At 41.3% G+C, this 19665-nt stretch overlaps 1 protein-coding gene and 1 long non-coding RNA gene across 7 annotated transcripts in view; one reads left to right on the top strand and one right to left on the bottom strand.

The window, feature by feature from the left end:
* LOC310670099 overlaps positions 1-19665 on the bottom strand; it is an 87933-nt gene that overhangs the window by 17568 nt on the left and 50700 nt on the right. Inside the window, exon 3 of the long non-coding RNA XR_014507523.1 lies at positions 4853-6392. This is a non-coding gene — a long non-coding RNA (uncharacterized lncRNA). The remainder of the gene's footprint in view (positions 1-4852; positions 6393-19665) is intronic.
* LOC310670082 (uncharacterized protein) overlaps positions 1-19665 on the top strand; it is a 75564-nt gene that overhangs the window by 40336 nt on the left and 15563 nt on the right. The window contains exon 3 of one of the 6 annotated variants that reach the window (XR_014507518.1): positions 15107-15193. The exons of 4 other annotated variants lie outside the window; for them this stretch is intronic. Coding sequence is in view for 1 of the 2 variants with exons in the window: in XM_083424647.1 (XP_083280773.1) it covers positions 15107-15188 (82 nt within the window). In the remaining variant the exon portion in view is untranslated. Of the gene's footprint in view, positions 1-15106; positions 15230-19665 lie in introns of those variants that run through there. One more of the 6 variants, XM_083424647.1, reaches the window with a different exon arrangement.

The raw sequence follows: 19665 nt of genomic DNA, 5'->3' as shown, positions 1-19665 counted from the left end.
GACAAGGCTATTTGAAGGCATGGCAGCTCAATTTCAACACTAGCTTTTATTTCAGTTTGTTAGAAATAAAGAGCAAGGTGAGAAGAGCTATGGGATGCACATGAACCAGAACAAAGGGTGCAAGCCAGACCACTGCATGTGTGGTCAGAGAATGTGGCCATTACTAACCCACTTCTCTCCAGCCATGCTGCTGCACCATTGCTGTAGTGAGCACCCCCCCCCCCAATGGAGAAGGAATTCATGCCATACACTGTTCCTAAATGCTGTTATAGGTTTATGGGTGCTAAATACCTGGGCTCCGGGTAAACATTAGAATTTAATCAGCATTTGTGTGTTAAATGGGATGTCAGACCTGTGTGCTTTAAGATGTGTGTTAAATGCTTTACTCCTCTGATGAGCATGTGCTGAAGACTACATTAGGCAGACTTCTTAAATTGTGTACTTCTTAATCCAAGGAAATCAACATGAGTTGAAAGGTAATGGAATCAGTCTAATTTCCTTGGAGGTGATGGCCTGGGGATAATGAGTAATTAGCACATCAAAAGGGTGGGGCCTCCCCCCCCAGTTTGAAAATCAGAGGCAATGAAAGCTTAGTGTGGTGCAAGCTGGCAGGATGAAGCTGGGGGTCAGAGAGACATGGCTTTTTGCTGTTCGGCTGCAAGGCAGCAGTCCGGAGAGAAACAAAAAACTATTGGAAAGGGATGCTGCAGGTACCCCTGGAATCTCACATCGCTTGGAGATTAGTGTGGCATGTCAGGAATATCTAACAACTCTTTCTTCCCACAGCAAAAGAGCTGTTTTGGGAAGGGAGAGTTAGGGAAGGAGCTAAACCTATATGGTAGTTAGGATGCAGCATTTTCAAGTAGCTTCCAGAGCCCCTAACAGGCTCCACCACTAACACCTGTCCTGTGTTCATTTGGGGATCCAGTCAAGGCTAGTGCATACCATGCCAAGTCCTAGCCAATGCACTAACAGTAATTGGGTTTTTCAGCCAGTTTGAATAAGTTCATCAGCTACCCAGTGGAACAAGGAAAAAACATAACCAGTGATAACCACAGGCTCGTGGTTGTAATTGTAATGGATCAGCATTATATTTAATTGACTATAATGCTGAATGGCATTATGGCGTTTGATGAAGGTAAAGCAATGTAAAGAAAGGCAAGTTATGTAAACTAATTCACAGGGACGCGAGTGGCGCTGTGGGTTAAACCACTGAGCCTCTTGGGCTTGCCGATTGAAAGGTCGGTGGTTCGAATCCCCGTGACAGGGTAAGCTCCTGTTGTTCGGTCCCAGCTTCTGCCAACCTAGCAGTTTGAAAGCACACAGTACAAGTAGATAAATAGGTACTGCTCTGGCGGGAAGGTAAATGGCGTTTCCGTGCGCTGCTCTGGTTCAGCCAGAAGCAGCTTAGTTATGCTGGCCACATGACCCGGAAAAACTGTCTGCGGAAGTGGACAAACACTGGCTCCCTCGGCCTTTAAAGCAATATGAGCACGCAACCCCAGAGTCATTCACAACTGGACTTAATTGTCAGGGGTCCCTTTACCTTTAAACTAATTCATGGTAGATGCAGTGCTTTTCCCCCTTAAAAAATTGTTTAGGGGTACTCTCATTTTGACTACACCATTTTATAGTTCAAATTGGGAAAAAGAAATGCAGTCAATGGACAAAAGTACAAAGATTCATAAAATGTTTAGGGGTATGCTCAGCCATGCATCCCCCCAGAAAAAAAACACTGGGTAGATGTATTGGTTTAATAATGGCATGAATGAATACTTGCATTGGCAAAGTAATCAATCAGAATAAGTAACAATGTTCCTTCATGCATTAGCTTTTGCTCAGGTTCTTTTAGGAGAATCACAGGTGTGCCTGAGATTTGCTCTTAGGTCTCTTAGATGGCTATTAGTAGATTGAAATTATAAATTAGGCATTTGTCAAATTGTGACATACTTATGAATAAATCTGTTGCTGAGAAACAAGGCATTACTTTGCCAAAGGAAAAAAGAGGATTGTAGATGCATCAACTGTTCCTGTTATATTTGTGAAGTAGGCTTAAAGCAATTACAGGTGCTTTGATCATCCACCCAAAAATATGTGATAATAGAATTGTATAATTAATCTTCTTTTTATGAAGCAGTTGATAACTCCCACTGCAATCTAAAATTGTTGGGAAATTGATTCATACAACTCTCTTCATCAGTGACCTACAGCATGATAATTTTTCATGTAGGAGAATTTACATCTTTACCATCAGAATGACATTTTAAACCAACTGCAGCTTAGAACAAGTTGCTATAAATCAGGATTTATCACAAATTTAGTGATATTTTCTTAACTACGGTGAAGTTTTCAGGGTATCACTGGGCCTTTATGATCAAGAATCCTCTGATGTAATTATATATCTGTGTTACTGGTGCTCAATCAGTATTTTTATTAACTGTCAAAAAACACCATTTGTTAAGAAACAAAGTTGCTATGGGCATTTATTTACCAATATGTAACTACCGGTACAAAAAGGGACAGAATTAAAATGAAACCAATGAATGCACCTTATAGATACTGTTTTGTGCACTGAGTTGGAGAGTTACGGTAACTCGGCAGCTGTTAATGTTATATAATATAATCACTATATCTGAACCAGTAGCCAGCAAAGGTCACATGAGTGTCACAGCAGATCCTGCTGGTGGTCTGTTCAGGCAGCATTAAATGTTTGCCTCTTCAGCTACAAATGCACATTTTGCTTTGGAGTGTTTTGCCACAAAACATTTGGGTCAACATGGTGAGAATGGCCTATGTGTCTGACTTTCCCCAGATGCCTTGTGTGACCCACTGAATAGGATCTTTTCCAGTGTGCTGTTGACCACTCAAAGCTTGGGATTTTTTTTTGTTAATTAAGTAATACAAACATTGGGCATTTCTGAACTCCTGTAATAAGTCAGGCTCATCCAGCCAAATGGTAGCTGATTTCTAAAGTCTCTAGGAATGTTTTGGATAACTGAGATCCTCTTAATTGGATATGTTAGGGATTGAGTTTGGGACCTTCTGTGTGCAAATTGTGTGTTCTACCAAAGATCGAAGGTTCATTTCCATGGAAATGATGTGGTACACTTCAGAATTCAGACTATGGCTCAACTTATCTCCACCTGAAGCATCAACATGCCTTGGACACACCATGTGTCCCTGCATGGTGACATATGTTCCCTGAATGTCAGTCACCAAAGCCCCCACCCTCATTCTTTGATGTAAGGGGAACTAAAATGAAAAAGTTTAGGAACAGAAATATTTGACTTGGGTTTGTACCAAGTCCAGGGAAACAGCATCCTATAACCAAGGCTATGTCAAAAATCTTTTTGGATTGTATCCAGCTCTGCCTGTGAGCATTTGTTACATAAAGGTGATGCTCTTGAAGGTTTTCTTTCTGCTTTCTTGATTGCTTTCTTTCCTACAGCTCCTCCACATATTCAATATTCATTTAGACTTGCTTGTGCAAAGGTTGTGCAATGGTTAGAATATGCCCAGTCTTTATTGAGCATTCATCCTAATTTGCTTACAGTGTGGTAAAGAGGCAATGAGCATCTTCCAGCATTTACCCTGATTTGATTGTGGGATGTTTGCATATCTTCCCTTTAAACATTTGTTCATCTAACACTTTTAAATGTATTTCTCTGTCACTTTCCAAACAGCAGAAGTCCTTCTCTTAAAGTGGATTTGTTCTGCTAGGGCAAAAAAGACCTTCAATTCATTTGTACAAACTTAAAATTCTGGTTCATGCTGAAACCCACTCACAAAAGTATATAAACAATGATGTTTAGCAACTTTTCTAACTGATAATTTGTTACTTACATTATTTCATAGTTGTGCATTTCAATTCTATGCTTGTTCACTCAGAAGCATTTGTTGCTTTAAAATATTAATATGGTACCTTTAAGAATAAAACTCTTCTCTGGCAGCTTCCATAAAAGCACTGCAATATAGTACAACGCAATCACGAATCAAAAATATTAATAAGCCAGCAAATAATAAAACTGACAAACATCCAGCTCAGAATTAAAGCACCAATATGACCCAAAGCAAGAATAGCGGGGAGGAGGGGTGGAATCCAGGAAAAAAGTCAGTGAGAACAGATGGGAGTTCAGATCTTTCCTAAAGGCTTTAAAATATTGTGGTTTCACAGAGCCAAGTTGCTAAAAAATTCCAGAGCTGTGGGACTAAGTAAGTAGCACCACTATGCTTGTGTACCCATACTTCAATCATACAAAATTAAGTGTGCATGGGACTGTAATCTTAAACTGAGAAGTGGGAAGATTAGTTGCATACTGTTAAGCAGGGATGGGTAGCCTCAGGCCCAGGGGCCAAACCCAGCTCTCCATGCCTCACTTTCTGGCTCTCAAAACTCTCCCTACGTCACACACCCTCATCTGCCTTGGCTTGCACCTGCCTTGAGTGCTTTTGCCTGGCAGGAATGCGTCCTTAAACTCTGATACTGCTTCTTGCTTGCCTGTATGGAGAATGGAGAGGGAAGTGTAGATGTGTTGAAACCAGCCCATTGCACAAAGGTAAACATCACATTCGTCGCTCTGGCACTTTTGTCTCTGTCCCCGCCCATCGCTGATTTTTGGCTCCCAGAAGCTTGCCCAGAAGAGCATGTGGCCCTTTGAGTGAAAAAGGGTTCTCTGGCCCTGGTTTTGTGAACAACTTGGTTAGGAACAAAGCTCTGGCTCCATTTGGTACAAAGATAAGGCATAGACAGTATGCCTATTATTTTCAATTACAGAACTTATCAGCGCTATTTATAATACATAGTTGTCCTACTGACCCTGGGCACTGGCAGCTCATCATGTCAACAGCAGACTTTATTATCATCAGCTGTCACCTCTTGAGCTCTTCTCAATGTATGTTATGTTCTCCTGTATCTGTTATCATTTCTCTTCCGATGTTCCCCATGTTTGGCAATGACAAATGAGTCTGGCCTTTCACATTTTACCACCTCGGAACCGGATCTTCTGCCCATCATCTTTTCCTCTGTCGGTTCACTTAAACAACCGTGAACAGAGAAAAATACCGATCCTTTCTGGTATAGTTCTTAGTAAGTGTCACTTACAACATGAAGGACAACGACTCATTGAATTATTTCAAGATTGGCTAGAGAGGCTTGGGAAATGGAGGTCAGTTTCTGCATCTCTTGTGGGTGTGGACATGAAGGCTGACTAAAATACGAAGGGGCTGTTTTTCTCCATTCATTCCTTAGAGCAGGGATTGGCAAATTTCAGGCTTGCATGATCTACTTTGTTTTTTACCAGAATCCCCAAAACTCTTACCACTCTTAACAAACCGCAGTTCCCAGGATGCTTCGCAGGAAGCCATGAGTGTTTAAAGTGGTACGGTAGTATTATGGGTAGATGCTTGTGTTCAAAATTTGAATTGTGGGAGCTTATTTTATTTATTTCTCTTAATAGTATTTATATAACACTTAGTCATCAAATCCTCTAAGTAGTTTACATAAATTGTAGGATATATATGAAAGTGCTGATAAGAGAAAATGTTAAAAGCAAGCACAAGTTGACCTAAAAATTTCAAAATGTAAACATTAAAAATACATAATAAAGCAACATTAAAATACATGTCAAATTTACATGTCTTGGTAGGCTCATGCAGGTTTATTTCATTTTATTAATTTAAAATTTTATTTAATCAATAGCATTTCTAAGCAGTGTACATAAAAGAAGCTCATAGGCCCCTTTCCTCCAAAGAAAGAAACTCAAAGTGGCTTAAAGTAATAAAATATACATACAATAAAAACCAAATTCAAAATATATATTAAGCAATGATCAGAAAAGGGAGACAGCTTTTTTTTAACTAACTCAACTAACAACTGAAAAGCCAAAGTGAAGGCAAAGAGGAAGGGAAACAGCTTTTACACAATGTAACAAAGAAGGAAACATTTTTCAACTGAAGCCTTCCCAGACATCCAGGTTTGGGCCAGAAGCCAGAAACCATAAACTATGGGGGCTTAGCAAATCTCAACCAGGTATGTTGTGAAAGCCAAACAGCTGTCTTTAGGTAAGGGAGATTAATAAAAAGCTAACAGTGCAACTAAGTGAATTCCCTGGAATTACATTGAGACAGATGCTGATTTTGAAGCTTAGCAGTCATGGCCAGTCATTCCTTTAGCCTCCCACAGTGTGACTTTTGGCATTTCTCTGCAGCCACATCTATTATTCCTTCATCTCAGGCTGAGAGCACCGGAGTGCTTGGAGTCATCCCGAAAACAAGTCAAGCAATGAGACTTAGCCATTGTTTTCTTTGCCTGTACGTACCCTCCTCTTGATGTTCCTGTCACCGTTGCTCTTCCGTGTCTGCCTTCCGAATACTTGTGCACTGAATCATGCTTTCTAATATTGGAGGGCGAGATGGAATAGAAAATTGCAGAGATGTTAATACTCAAGCCCAGGTTTCAAATGACAGTATCCAGCAAATGCAGTCACTGAAAGAGTAACCCAGCAATTTTTATTTTTGTTGTTAACTCAAAAAGCCAGCAAGCATAAAACAAAACTAAATAAGCTAAAATGCAACAAGCAGACAGGAAAGAAAGAAGGAAATAAATAAATCATTGATAACAAAAGCCTATAAATCAGAGTTAAGAGTCAAGTGTTGGTAGCTGCTTGTAGCAGATGCAGGCCAGGATTTCAGAATATCCAACATTAATGACAGAGCAGTCCATCCCAAGGCTTACATTAGACTGCCAGGGCAAGGCGGGGTCTGGAAGGAAGAATGTGCATCAGCTTGTGTCTGAATGCAAGGAAGGATGTATAAAATAAAACTTTGTCTGCTAAGCTTAGTCTGAGTCCAGATGCTTATTTCTAAGAGTTCCATTTTTGTTTTGTTTTGTTCATTCATTCATTCATTCGTTCTTGTATACCGCCCTTCCTCCCAACAGGATCACAGAACAACTAAACATAAATTGCAACATAGGCCACATTTCTTAGGTTTTGTTAAAACTGAGTAGTAATTTAGTGCAGGTTGTTGTTTTGTTGTTGTTGTTGTTGTTGTGTAACACATTCTGCACTTTAAGGCCAAACTACATGCACACCAGTTATTAGCGGTGGGGGGGGGGTGAGGGTGTCTGTTTCTCCCTGCAAAGGCAGGGGACATGTCACACAGCTGGGGAGGGCTTATATCTTCATTCCCCCAACAAGATCAGAATGAAGGTTGCCCTTCCTCTACCTCCTTTGTATTTAAATGCATGCCTGGTTTGCCCTTAGGTGGCTGTTTTCTAGCCAACAGTTTTTATATCTTACAGTTCTGGGTATTGTTCAGCATTCTGGAGCTCCCACTTTCCTTCCCACCTCCACAAGAGGTCCGGAGGGTGGTATCACAAGAATGGGCCTTTTCTGCAGTGGCTCCCTGTTTGTGGAATGCTCTCCTCAGGGATATTTGTCTGGCACCTTCATTATACACCTTTAGGCACCAGGCATGTTTTTGTTCTTGTTTTTAGTATGTTGTCAGGGAACTGCCATCGGAGCAGGAGGAGGTGAGAGGGCTCTTGGACGATGGTGGAGAGGGTCCCAGTAGGAGGAGGGATAGCCCATAAGCTGGGGAAGGAAATCAGCGTAACACCAGTGGAGAAGGGGAGGAGATAGAGGAAGCGGAGAGCTGGCTCCAAGACTCTTCGCAGGAGACAAGCGGAGAGGGGACAAGTGCTCCGTTGCCCACACCCACAGCGCGCAAAAAGCTGTCGCGCAGGCAACGGGGGAGGAGACTAGGCGTCAAGCAGCTTTTATGTTGGAAGCGGTTTAAGAAACGCCCATTGACGGATTCTGCCAGCGACTGAGGCAGCCACGAGATAGAGGCTGCTCTGTCAGAAAGGGTTTAACCATGCAAGACAGCCACGAGTAAAGGCAATTTACGCACAAGCAATCCCTAGAACCACAACATATGTATTTTGCGGTTTTTAAACTCGTATTTTTATGCTGTGACTCATCCTGAGATGATGATGATAATAATAACAATAATTTATTATTTGTACCCTGCTCATCTGGCTCGGTTTCCCCAGCGACCCTGGGCAGCTTCCAACAAAGATTAAAAATATATTAAAATGTCACACATTAAAAGCTTCCCTAAACAGGGCTGCCTTCAGATGTCTTCTAAATGTCAGATAGTTGTTTATCTCTTTGACATCTGGTGGGAGGGCATTCCACAGGGCGGGCACCACTACCAAGAAGGCCCTCTGCCTGGTTCCTTGTAGCTTTGCTTCTTGCAGTGAGGGAACTGCCAGAAGGCCCCCAGTGCTGGACCTCAGTGTCTGGGCACAACGATGGGGGTGGAGACGCTCCTTGATGTATCCTGGGCCGAGGCCGTTTAGGGATCTACAGGTGGAAGGCGGTATACAAATTTAATTAATTATTTAATGATAAAAAGAATAAAGCACTGCTAGATTTATTTTAAATAGCAATAATACATAATACTTTGATCATCTTTCTCAAATAAAAATATGTTTTAGCATACAAATCATTTTGAATAATCTTGTGAATTGTGTTAAAATTTAAGTCTCTTAAAAGTTTCAATTTCATGTCCATCAAAATCTCACTTTGCCTGCCTTTCCTTTGGCAAATTATGCCACCAATTCCTTCAGGTCAAGTGCTGAAGCTTGAGCATGTTCAACTAATATAGCTGCCAAGCCAACTAGTCTCTGTCAAAACATTATTGAGCATATGTAAGTTTTTTTGAGTTTGATCTTTGAGAAACACTGTTCACCACTTGACACCATCAGTGTGTGAAGGATCCTTCTTGGGCCTCATACCCAAGCTGGCATTTCTTTATCCTTTTTCTAACAGTCTAACTTGTTCTTTCTCAAATTTTGGTAGTATTTCCAGCTCCTTTGCAATCTCAGAAGCATCTGTCAAAACTTGTGGAAAACCCTCAACACACCTACAGCCCTCAGGGCAATTCAGAAGTATGAATTACTGTATTTTTCTCTCCATAGGACTCACTTTTCCCCTCCTAAAAAGGAAAGGGAAATGTGTGTGCGTCTTATGGAGCGAATGCAGGCTGGAGGCTCCACTCAGCTCTCCCTTTAAAGAGTGCGTGGAGTGTGTGTGCGGTTCATGGGGGCTTTTCCCCGAGGAGGGAGAAGGGCTGCCCTTCTCCCTCCTCGGGGAAAAGCCCCCAAGAGCCGCACACACACTCTACGTGCTCTTTAAAGGGAGTGTGGCTCTTGGGGGAGCCTTAGCTGTGCACAGCCTCTCCCTGGCAGGGGGATAAAAGCTCCCCTTGCCCAGGAGAGGCTGCGCACGGCTATCCCATAAGCCAGGACAGCAAGCAGGATCACTGGGCAGTGATCCCGCTTGCTGTCCTGGATTCTGGGATTCAGAATATTTTTTTCTTGTTTTCCTCTTCCAAAAACTAGGTGCATCTTACGGTCTGGTGCATCTTATAGAGCGAAAAATATGGTACTTTATAAATGATAAAGTTCTTCCAAATATAAAAGTAAAATATTATCAGAAATTTATAGGCTATAACAAAAAAGCATCCGTATAAAAATGTGCCCAACACAGGTCAGTACAGCACCCTTCTGAGGTCTGTGGCCTAGGCAAATGCCTAGCTGGCCCAATGATAGCACTGGCCCTGAGGCCATCCTGATTGCCTTGGGAGGATGATGATGATGATAATACCCTGCCCATCTGGCTGGGTTTTCCAGCCAGGTGGGATATAAATGTAGTAAATAAATAAATTAACAAATGTAGTGCTAGTGTATGACAACAGGGCTTGCTACCAATTCCACTGTAAACTTAAAAAAAAAAAACCCAACTCTAAAAACAAAGACCTCAGGATAAGAAATGTTACATTGACCCAGCTTGATGAAATCAGTTACTGGTAGTTTCCACATATGTAGAATAAGTCACCCATATCTCCCGACAGAACTTTTACACCTGTGTTCCAGCATCTGCATTGACTTCTTATTATCTTCAGGGCACAACATATGGTTCTCTTTTCTTGGTGTATAAAATTCGTAATAGCTACTATGCCTCTGAAACAAATAACCTCCTTTTTTACCCTCAGAGGAATTCCGCCTGTGCATTGTGTTTAGACATAAAGGCTCATAGGCATTTTCAGCAGCCTCTCCGCAGCTGTGGAACTTTATTCCCCAAAGGTTATTGAATGCCAAACAAGAGCTGCAGGTTTAATTTTGTTGACATCCGGCTGGTTGCAGCAGGTGACCATTGCAGTGGGCAGGGAAGTTTGATAAAGATTTCAACTTCCAGTCAGGGTTTATTTAATAGAAAAGCTAATATATTATAGCAAACATCTGAAACTGCTTTTTTGGAAACACTCCAGACTTGATGTAATCTGTGCTTAAAGAGTAGATGCAACTTTAGTTTAGCCCTTGAAAGCAAAAAGCATATTGGCATCGTTGCAAGTTCTGCTGTGGGACAAACATTTGCTCTCTGCCCCCCTGTCTTGCCCTTGGTTCTGTAATTTTCCATCATGTAATGGCATTCTGTTTATATGCCAATGCTGTAAGACACCTTTTAAGCAGCTTGTCAAAAACCCAGGGGATTTATTTCCATTGTCACACTGATTATCTGACAGTAATGTTTGGCTATCGGATAATTGCATCTCTTAACATTTGGAAGATCACACCAGGTTTGTCAAGCTCTTCCATGTTGTTCTTCCCTCTGATTTGGCTTGCATTAGTATTTTGCATCTTATAATAGTAGCAGTCGATTTATTTATATACCACAGTTTTCTGAATTTGTACTCAAAGCAGTTTACAATATTAAAAGTAAATACAGCAATGTGATAGCTATAATGCATAACTAAAAGTATAATATTTCTACAGTTTAATAATTAACAAGTCATGCATATTGTATACCAGAAAACTGAGTGAAGACAAAGCTAACCAACAGGCCAGTTAATATCCCCAAAGAGCCCTAAAGTTAATGACAGTAATGACCCCTTTCCTCCAACTTTTGTACGTAACTCATTGCTTTCAATGTTTCAGTGGTTTTTTGGGGGGGGACAGAATCTTGGGAGGGCTTTGCTCCACTTTGCCCAACACAAGAGCCTCCATTGAATACAAGAAAAGGTAGACTGAGATATTGAGGTCCTGAGCTTTGTAAGGCTTTATAGATCAAAATCCAGCCTTCTGTTCTGAAGTTTTATCTTATATTCTTATAAATGTAGCTCTTGGGCATATCTACTTGCGCAGCTTTCTTTTGGTTTCCTGAAGGTGCAATATTAAGTATATTATGTGGGAGTGAAGTCCAAAATCAGAGGTCAGCAAACTAAGGCCCGTGGGCCAGATGCGGCCTACTGGCCTCGTTAATCTGGCCTCGAACCTTGCAGACCCTGCCACCGCCTCAGTCAGTCCCCTTGCTAAACAGGCATGGCGCGGAGGCCTCGCTGCGTGGAGACTGACTTCCGTGACACAACATGGCTTCTGATTGGCTGCAGGAAGCTCCTGCAGCCAATCAGAAGCTGTGGACACCTCTGGGTGCCAACCCTTCCTTCCTGCTGAGGTGGCCGAGCGGGAGGAAGCGGCTGAGCAGGAAGGAAGTGGCAGTGGCATGGGCTCTGCACCCTGCTGAGACAGAGGATGCTAATGCTGCTGAAGACAAGGTGTCATGGGCATCGTGAGTGGCATTGGCGGGGGGGACCTTTCAAGAGGGCGGGTGCTTTCGGTAGGGGGTGGGTCTGGCCCCCCACAAGGTCAGAGGGACAGTGGACCAGCCCCCTCCTGAAAAAGTTTGCTGACCCCTGTCCTAAATGCATGGGATATACAGTGGTGCCTCGCAAGACGAAATTAATTCGTTCTGCGAGTCTCTTCATCTAGCGGTTTTTTCATCTTGCGAAGCAACCCTATTAGCGGTTTAGCGGATTAGCGCTATTAGCGGTTTAGCCGCTATTAGCGGCTATTAAAGGCTTAGCGGATTAGCTGCTAAAAGGCTATTAGCGGTTTAGCAGCTTAGAAAAAGGGGGTGGGGAGCAAAAAAAAATCTCAAGACTCGCAAGACATTTTCGTCTTGCGAAGCAAGCCCATAGGGAAATTTGTCCTGCGAAGCGCATCAAAAAACGGAAAACCCTTTCATCTAGCGGGTTTTCCGTCTTGCGAGGCATTCGTCTTGCGGGGCACCACTGTACATTTGAACGAACATGTTGAGGAATGAATGGTAAACAGAGGTTTCAAAATTCAGATCCTGGTCCCATAGTATGTCAGAGAGACAAATTTAAACCTCTCCTTCATGATACTCTGACTTCCTATGTACAGGAAGTATTTTTAATGATGTGGGAGCACACAAACACACCACCCCTTCCAAGTAACAGTCTGAAGTGGTGCAGTATAACAGCCAGCTTATGCTTTTTCTTCATGTAAATCAGGGTCCAAATTAAACGAGGCCTTTCGCAACTCCTTAAATTGAAATATACAGCTTACTATAACTCATATAAATTAGCACTGACACTAACAAAGTGGAAGTGGTACTAACAGAAGAAAAATGTGTATTTAACTTACCCACATGAAGAAAGCTATTATGTCAGTAAACTTAACAACAGCTATTTAGAGAATAATTAAATAATTGAACTAAATTTACAAGTCACATTTTCTAGATCTGACAAATAACTTTGACAGCATCTTAATTTCTGATCAAATTCATTGAATGCTTGATTTATGCACATATCTGATGACTGAAAAGACAATTATAGTCTCTGGAATTAATGATATGTGCAATTGAAAACTATGTCTCCCGTTAATGCATATTTATTATGCCTGCCACATTGGATAAACTATTTCTTGAGCAATTGTTTGGATAATTAGTCATCTGCCACATATAAGAAAAACAATTGTTTAAGAAAAACAATTGTTTATTTCCTAACCTATGTTTCAAAGTTTAGAGTTTGCCCAAGAACTGCTATTTATTTCCAATACAGCTACAAGGTATGAAAAAAAATAATTTACGTTCAAACAGAGAAATAAATGTGGCATCAAAGTTGACATGGTGCATGTACAGAGAATAAGATGAAGAAAAGGATTGTATCCAACCACATCATACTCAGAGTTAGGGATGGAAGGATTTTTTTAGTTTGGATCCTCATTTTTCCAATCTTACATTCAGTTCTCCACATTTGTTAGTTTTTTGTGAGTCCTCATGAAGTTTCTTCAGCATTTTATTGTGAATTTCTTCTAATAAAGACAGTTTTTGATGCAGTTTTTACTATTGTACACATTTTTGCAAGCCATTTATCCTAATATAATGCATTTTTGTATGTTATTATCACTAATACGTTAATTTTTATGCATATTTCCCCCTCATTTATAATTTTTTTGTAAACACTGGTGGAGAACTACATCGCAAATTTTGGATAAGTGCTAATTTCAGAGGATGGCTATATTTCAGTACTCATACGGTTTTGAAAGTGCAAATTCGATATATTTGGCTTTTAATGCAAGCTGAAGTGAATTTGCCCCCCATCCCTACTCAGTGAAATCAAGTGGTCATGCCCATTAATGTCAGTGTGTGTGCTCTGATTATGACTTGGTTGGATATAATCCGTATTCAGGTTAAGTACTTAATCCGTTCCAGAGGTCCATTCTTAACCTGAAACTGTTCTTAACCTGAAGCACCACTTTAGCTAATGGGGCTTCCTGCTGCCGCCGTGCTGCTGGAGCACGATTTCTGTTCTTATCCTGAAGCAAAGTTCTTAACCTGAAGCACTATTTCTAGGTTAGTGGAGTCTGTAACCTGAAGCGTATGTAACCTGAAGCGTATGTAACCAGAAGTACCACTGTATGTAGAATTAAATTGCAACCAAGTGTGGCTTGTTAGATTGTAACATCTATTTTATTTTTAAAGGGATGTCACCGGATTAAAGAAACCTTAGTTCATTAATCATGAGCTCCAGTAGATTGACAGTACAATTGATCCAATGCCTCTCAGAAGTCAGCCTCTTTGAGTTCAATGGGGCTTACCCCCACATAAGTGGGCAACTGGTTACAGCCTAAATTATTTAAACTTGTGTTTGGGGAAAATAACAGGAATTCAGTGCTTCAGCATTTAGCAGTCACACTGCAGTGTGGCATTTCAAACAAACTAGTTTGTTTACATTCTTTTTATGGGAGTAAAAAATATATTTACCTATACGGAGCACACTTGCTTATGCGTTATACATAAAATCTAAACGAGAAAGATTGACTTCCTCAGGGAGGAAACATAATTCCATGGCAGAGCAGATACTTTGCAGAAGGTTCTAGGTCCTTAGCATCTCCAAAGAGGGCTGGGAAAGATTCCTGCTAAAACCCTAGACAACTGCTGTCAGTAGGCAATGCTGAACTAACTGGACCAATGGCCTGACTCTGTATAAGGGAGTTTCATTTAACTCTCTCACACATACACATGCAGCTTTTGAAATTGGTGTATTTTCATTTGCCTTTGGAAATGGTAGTCAAGTATTTACCCCACACTGATAAGGGGAGAATATCAAATTAACCCATTAGCTGGATGCAATCTGCTAGCCACTAATGGGCCAGCTATGGTTTAATATCATACATTGTGACTGTTACATGAGTTGCCTCAGCACTTCTCCCATATCACTAGCTGTATTCGCCTACATCACTAGACAAATAATGGTCTTCCAAAATTAGGACCAAGCTAACCATCTGCGGATTCCCATTGAAACTTGATTCGCTTCCTGTGACTCATACTTGGCTGGTTAATCGTTGAACGTCTGGGAAACAAGTGGGTAGGCTAATGCAGAACTGAACATTACATTCCCAGTGACATTCAGAACTCACATTTAGGAGAGAGTTCAGTTTTGAAATGGGTAGCTCCATCAGCTTTGCAAGGCCATTATGGGAGTGGGAGTTTATAAAACTCTGCCTAATAGTCACTTTTATGTTTCACTTTCAAATTGAAGGGAAGATGTTTCAGCCTGAATGTCCCGGCACAACAGCCATTAAAGTCATGTCCTGTTCAATGAGCAGAAAAAGATGTAATACTAGAACGTTTGAAACATTGTCTAGAAACTATACACAAAAGGAAGTAAAAATTTGGCTTGCATAAATAGGAATGTTTCAAATTCCATTCATTTGTTCCTCTCTCTTTTGTCACAGGAAAAAGATTATATCCGGCACACCTGAGCAGTCCAATTTTAAACCCATGAAACTATGCCTCAGGCTAAGGCATTGTTTCTAACAAAGGCTTTGTGAATGTGAATTAGCATTCCTGAAACTCAGGCATCACATCAAGATGCTATGAAAACAGTAATTTTTGTCTTTCACTGGGAGTATTCAGCAGATGGAAAAGGGGGCATTGCATAGTTTTAAAATAAGCTTCCATAAGAATGTGATTCTCTCACACACCTCTCCAATCCACCACGTTTTTTTTACCAGTTGAATCAGTGTTATATTGCTTCATTGCATAGATCCAGACCATTCTGCTGCAGCCCCACACTATCAGGACTATGTGTCCACAGTGGGTCTTGAATCTGAGCAGGACAACAGATGTGTCATCACCACACAACTGTGTTCAAAGGAGGGAGCTGGAGGGAGAACAGCTCAACCACTAAACAACCACTAAACAAACCCATAACAGCCCCAGACTGTCAGGGGCCCTTGTCTGTCAATGCTTTTGGTTTGAACTCTGTAGAGTAGCTAACAGACTGCTGTTTCTCCTGGGTTCAAGAGAGACCCATGAGCAGAAATGCAAAAAATAATCAACCTCAAGTTAGGAATCAAGATAAAAGAGATTGAGAACATCCTTTTCAGGTAGAGGAATCATGAGTTCATCCAACTTTTGCACTGAGCAGTCACACTCCTGATGTTGCACACATGGTTTAGCTTCTTCCCCTGACATTTGCACATTCTGTGCTAATGTCTGTCAAGTTGATGTCTCTGTGCATGTACCTATATGCACATGAGCTGCATGCCTAGTTTCACAAAGTTCTAGTCATGTGGCAGTCTTTCCATGCACATGTGAAAGCCTCCTTTCTGTAGATAGAATCATAGAACTGTAGAGTTGTAAGGGACCTAAAGGGTCATATAGTCCAACCCCTGCCATGCAGGAATCTTTTGCCCAAGGTGGGGCTTCAACCCACAACCATCAGCTTAAGAGTTTCATGCTCTATCGACTGTTTTCCCCCAGCTTCATCTACAATGTTGTGTGCATACATCAGAGGAAGGGGCTACTACTCATCCCAGTCCCTGGATGTGAGCATTTCCTCTCCTTTCTTGCCTGATGGACAAGGGCAATCCATGTGCTAAAGCCTGTTTCTGTATATATGGCTTGCAAAGAGTAGCCTAAATGCATAACTGTAGTTTTGGTGAAATTGCACTAAATATTACTATTTGGCAGAGATCCCGAATGCTTACGTTTAGCCTGGAGCACATTTATATAGCGGAGTTATAAACCCGCAAAACAATGTTTCTTGTACAGCAAAGGCAGTGATCTACAATAGCTGAAGGGAGACTTTATAGTCTCTGAAACATCCTAAAATTGCTTTGAATTACTCAGTGCATATTTTATGCACATAAATTTTAAAACTATGCTAAGCCACTGGCTTCTCTAGGGGGCTGGCTTGGGGTGACTGAAGAGTATTTGTTAAACTCAGCAAAAATACACTCACCTCATAAAAATAATTTCTGGTTGGATGGATCCCAAACCCTCTTGTAAAGAGCAAAGTTTTTCCTTTTTAAAGAGGTTTTATTTTAGTTTAATAATATTATTGTGCTGGGTACAAATACACACATACTGACCTTTAACCTAGAATGTTGTGTGTTTTCTAAATGGGGTGTGTATAGAATCATAGAGTTGGAAACGACCCTGGGGGTCATCTCATCCAACTTCCTGCAGTGCAGGAATCTCATCATATTTGACAGATGGTCATCCAACCTCTGCTTGAAAACCTCCAAGGAAGGAGAGTCTCATGGGAGTCTGTTCCAGTGTCAAACAGCTCTTGCTGACAGAAAGTTCTTCCTGATGTTTAGTCAAAATGTCCTTGCTTATAACTTGAATCCATTAGTACGGGTCCTAGCCTCTGGAGCAGGATAAAGCAAGGTTGCACCATCCTTCATGTGATAGCCCTTTAGATATTTGAAGATGGCTGTCATATCTCCCTTCAGTCTCCTCTTTCCCATGCTAAATATACCCAGTTTCCTCAACCGTTCCTCATAAGGCTTAGTTTCCATATCCTGGATCCTCTGCACATGTTTCGGGTTGTCAATATCCTCCTTAAAATGTAGTGCCCAAACTGGACACAGTACTCCAGGTGTGGTCTGACCAAGACAGAATAGATGCTTTGAAAACTGAAGTTAAAATGTGGCAGCTAGATTACCAGTTGGAACTGGACACGGAGAACATATCTTCCTAATATTAAAATAACTCAGTTGGTTCTTGGTCTACTTCTAGCCTCAATTCAAAACACCTAAATCTCTTACAACAGGGTACCTTAAGGATAATTGAGTCATCCATGAACTCAGCCAGTTTTTATGATCCCCCCTACCTGAGACACTCTCTTTGGAATGCCTTCCCCAGACGGACTCACCTAGCATCTCTTTCCGTATATACCAGATGAATACCCTTTTTATCCCCCAGGCCTTTTAATTTTAATCCTTTAATGCATCATTATTATCTGGCCATGCTGTCTTCCTGATTTTTTTAAATGTTTGGTTGTGTGTGTGTGTGTGAGTATGTATGTGTGTGTAAGTAATTTTATGCAGCAACATGAGCTGGAAAAGCAGGATATACATTTTCTAAGTAACTAAAGGGGCCCTGCAATGCTGAACTTTAAGAAACATTTTATATTGTACCAATGCACTTTCAGTATTTTTTCTTAAATCTTTGGGCTGACCCTCCCTGTGGTCAGTTTGCAGTTTCCTCAGTGCAAGTTAATTTAAACACATACTCCTTGACAAAGTATCTGAGCAAATCTTTGAGTACAGTGGTACCTCAGGTTAAGTACTTAATTCGTTCTGGAGGTCTGTTCTTAACCTGAAACTGTTCTTAACCTGAAGCACCACTTTAGCTAATGGGGCCTCCTGCTGCTGCTGCTGCGCCGCCGAGCACGATTTCTGTTCTCATCCTGAAGCAAAGTTCTTAACCTGAGGTATTATTTCTGGGTTAGCGGAGTCTGTACCTGAAGCGTATGTAACCTGAAGCGGATATAACCCGAGGTACCACTGTAATACCAATACAGGCATTCCCAGATCAGCCACAACATGGTAGCAAATCTATAGTGGCTTACCTAAGAGAATGAATATTGAATCAGTAAATATTCAGAAATTACATTTGGTTCCTTTTGCCTGGAGAAGTAGTTATACACTTGCTGGGGGTGGGGATGGGGGATGCCACCTTTTGTTATCACAATTTCAAAATGGTTAAAAGCCCATGCAGGCAAGATGCCCACAAAACCAAGCAAAACTCTGGAATTCTAAGAAGTGCCGTGTTCTAAGAAGTGCCCAGCCCACCTTTCTGCCATCATAGAACTTTAGAAGGTGTGCATGAGGTTCCTTGGTGGTCCCCTATCCATGCACCGGCCAGGCCAGGCCCATTTAACTTCAACAGAATGGATGCATCCTATGTCCTCAGACTTTAACAGTTTGGACCAAAATAATGATAGAAATGGCTAAATACCAAATGATGAATGAACACAGGAAACACCCCCCCCCCAATATAGGCTTTGTGTTTAGAACTGTAGCAATGGAAGCAGAGTGATTGAATGCTACTACCAGCAGCAGTCAGTGTGTCGTGTCAGAGATGGTGAAGGGAGGGATCCCTGTGCTGACTGGATATGAGGATAGCAATTGAAGCAGGCAAGTGGAGCTGCACTAGGCTCTATGCTTCTGCAATGGCCAATAGAATTAAACAAATAGGAGGTCATTGGCTCTTGCTGGGCTGTACTAGACATCTCTGAGTATGGTGCTTGCACTATACTGTATGCCCTAGTGAAGCCTCTTCTCACTTTCTGTCTCCACTGCTACTACTGATCTCCTTAAGTAAGCAGGTAGTCGATTCCTGGGTTCAGCCTTCTGTATACAGCAGCATTGTATTCTGTGGGGCTACCAGATGTCCATAATATGATACTTTATTTCACTGCATAAATTTGCAAATTACAGCACGTAATCCAGAAAGTATTCAAGCCTAAAGCCCATTGAAATAAGTATACTTGATGGGCATGACCAAGTGCTAAAAATTCCCTAATTTTGATGGAACCAAAGTGCACCTAGCATTCTCTTCCTGAAGAGTCTACTGTTGGGGGAGGGGAAGCAAACACTCTTATTATTAAATCCAAAATATAATGCACTAAAATATACTTTCCTATGTCCTAGGATGACTATGAATTCATTATTAGTTCATATTCACAGATTAAAAACAAGATTTAGTGTATTTTCAGAGTGTAATTGCAAGGAGCTTCAAGCAGATTTATTGCAGATTGGGATGAGAATGGGCTTTCCTTTCTAACTCCATTCATTTCCAACATTCACTGCCTCATACCTTAAAGGACACCATGGGTATGGGGTCCCACAGCATAGTAATATTGGCTAATGGCCATTTATGGTCCTGCCTTCCTGCTCAAATTGGTATAAAGCAACAAAAAGTGAATCTAGCGATTCCAAATCACTAGACTGCTGTAGAGGAGACACTTGTAACTGATCCTTCAAATATGCCTTTCATT

The sequence above is a fragment of the Podarcis tiliguerta genome (assembly GCF_965153285.1).
Source record: "Podarcis tiliguerta genome assembly, chromosome: 1".
Taxonomy (NCBI): Eukaryota; Metazoa; Chordata; class Lepidosauria; order Squamata; family Lacertidae; genus Podarcis; species Podarcis tiliguerta.
The sequence above is the reverse complement of the archived record's forward strand: the minus strand, read 5'-3'. Positions and strand labels throughout refer to the sequence as shown.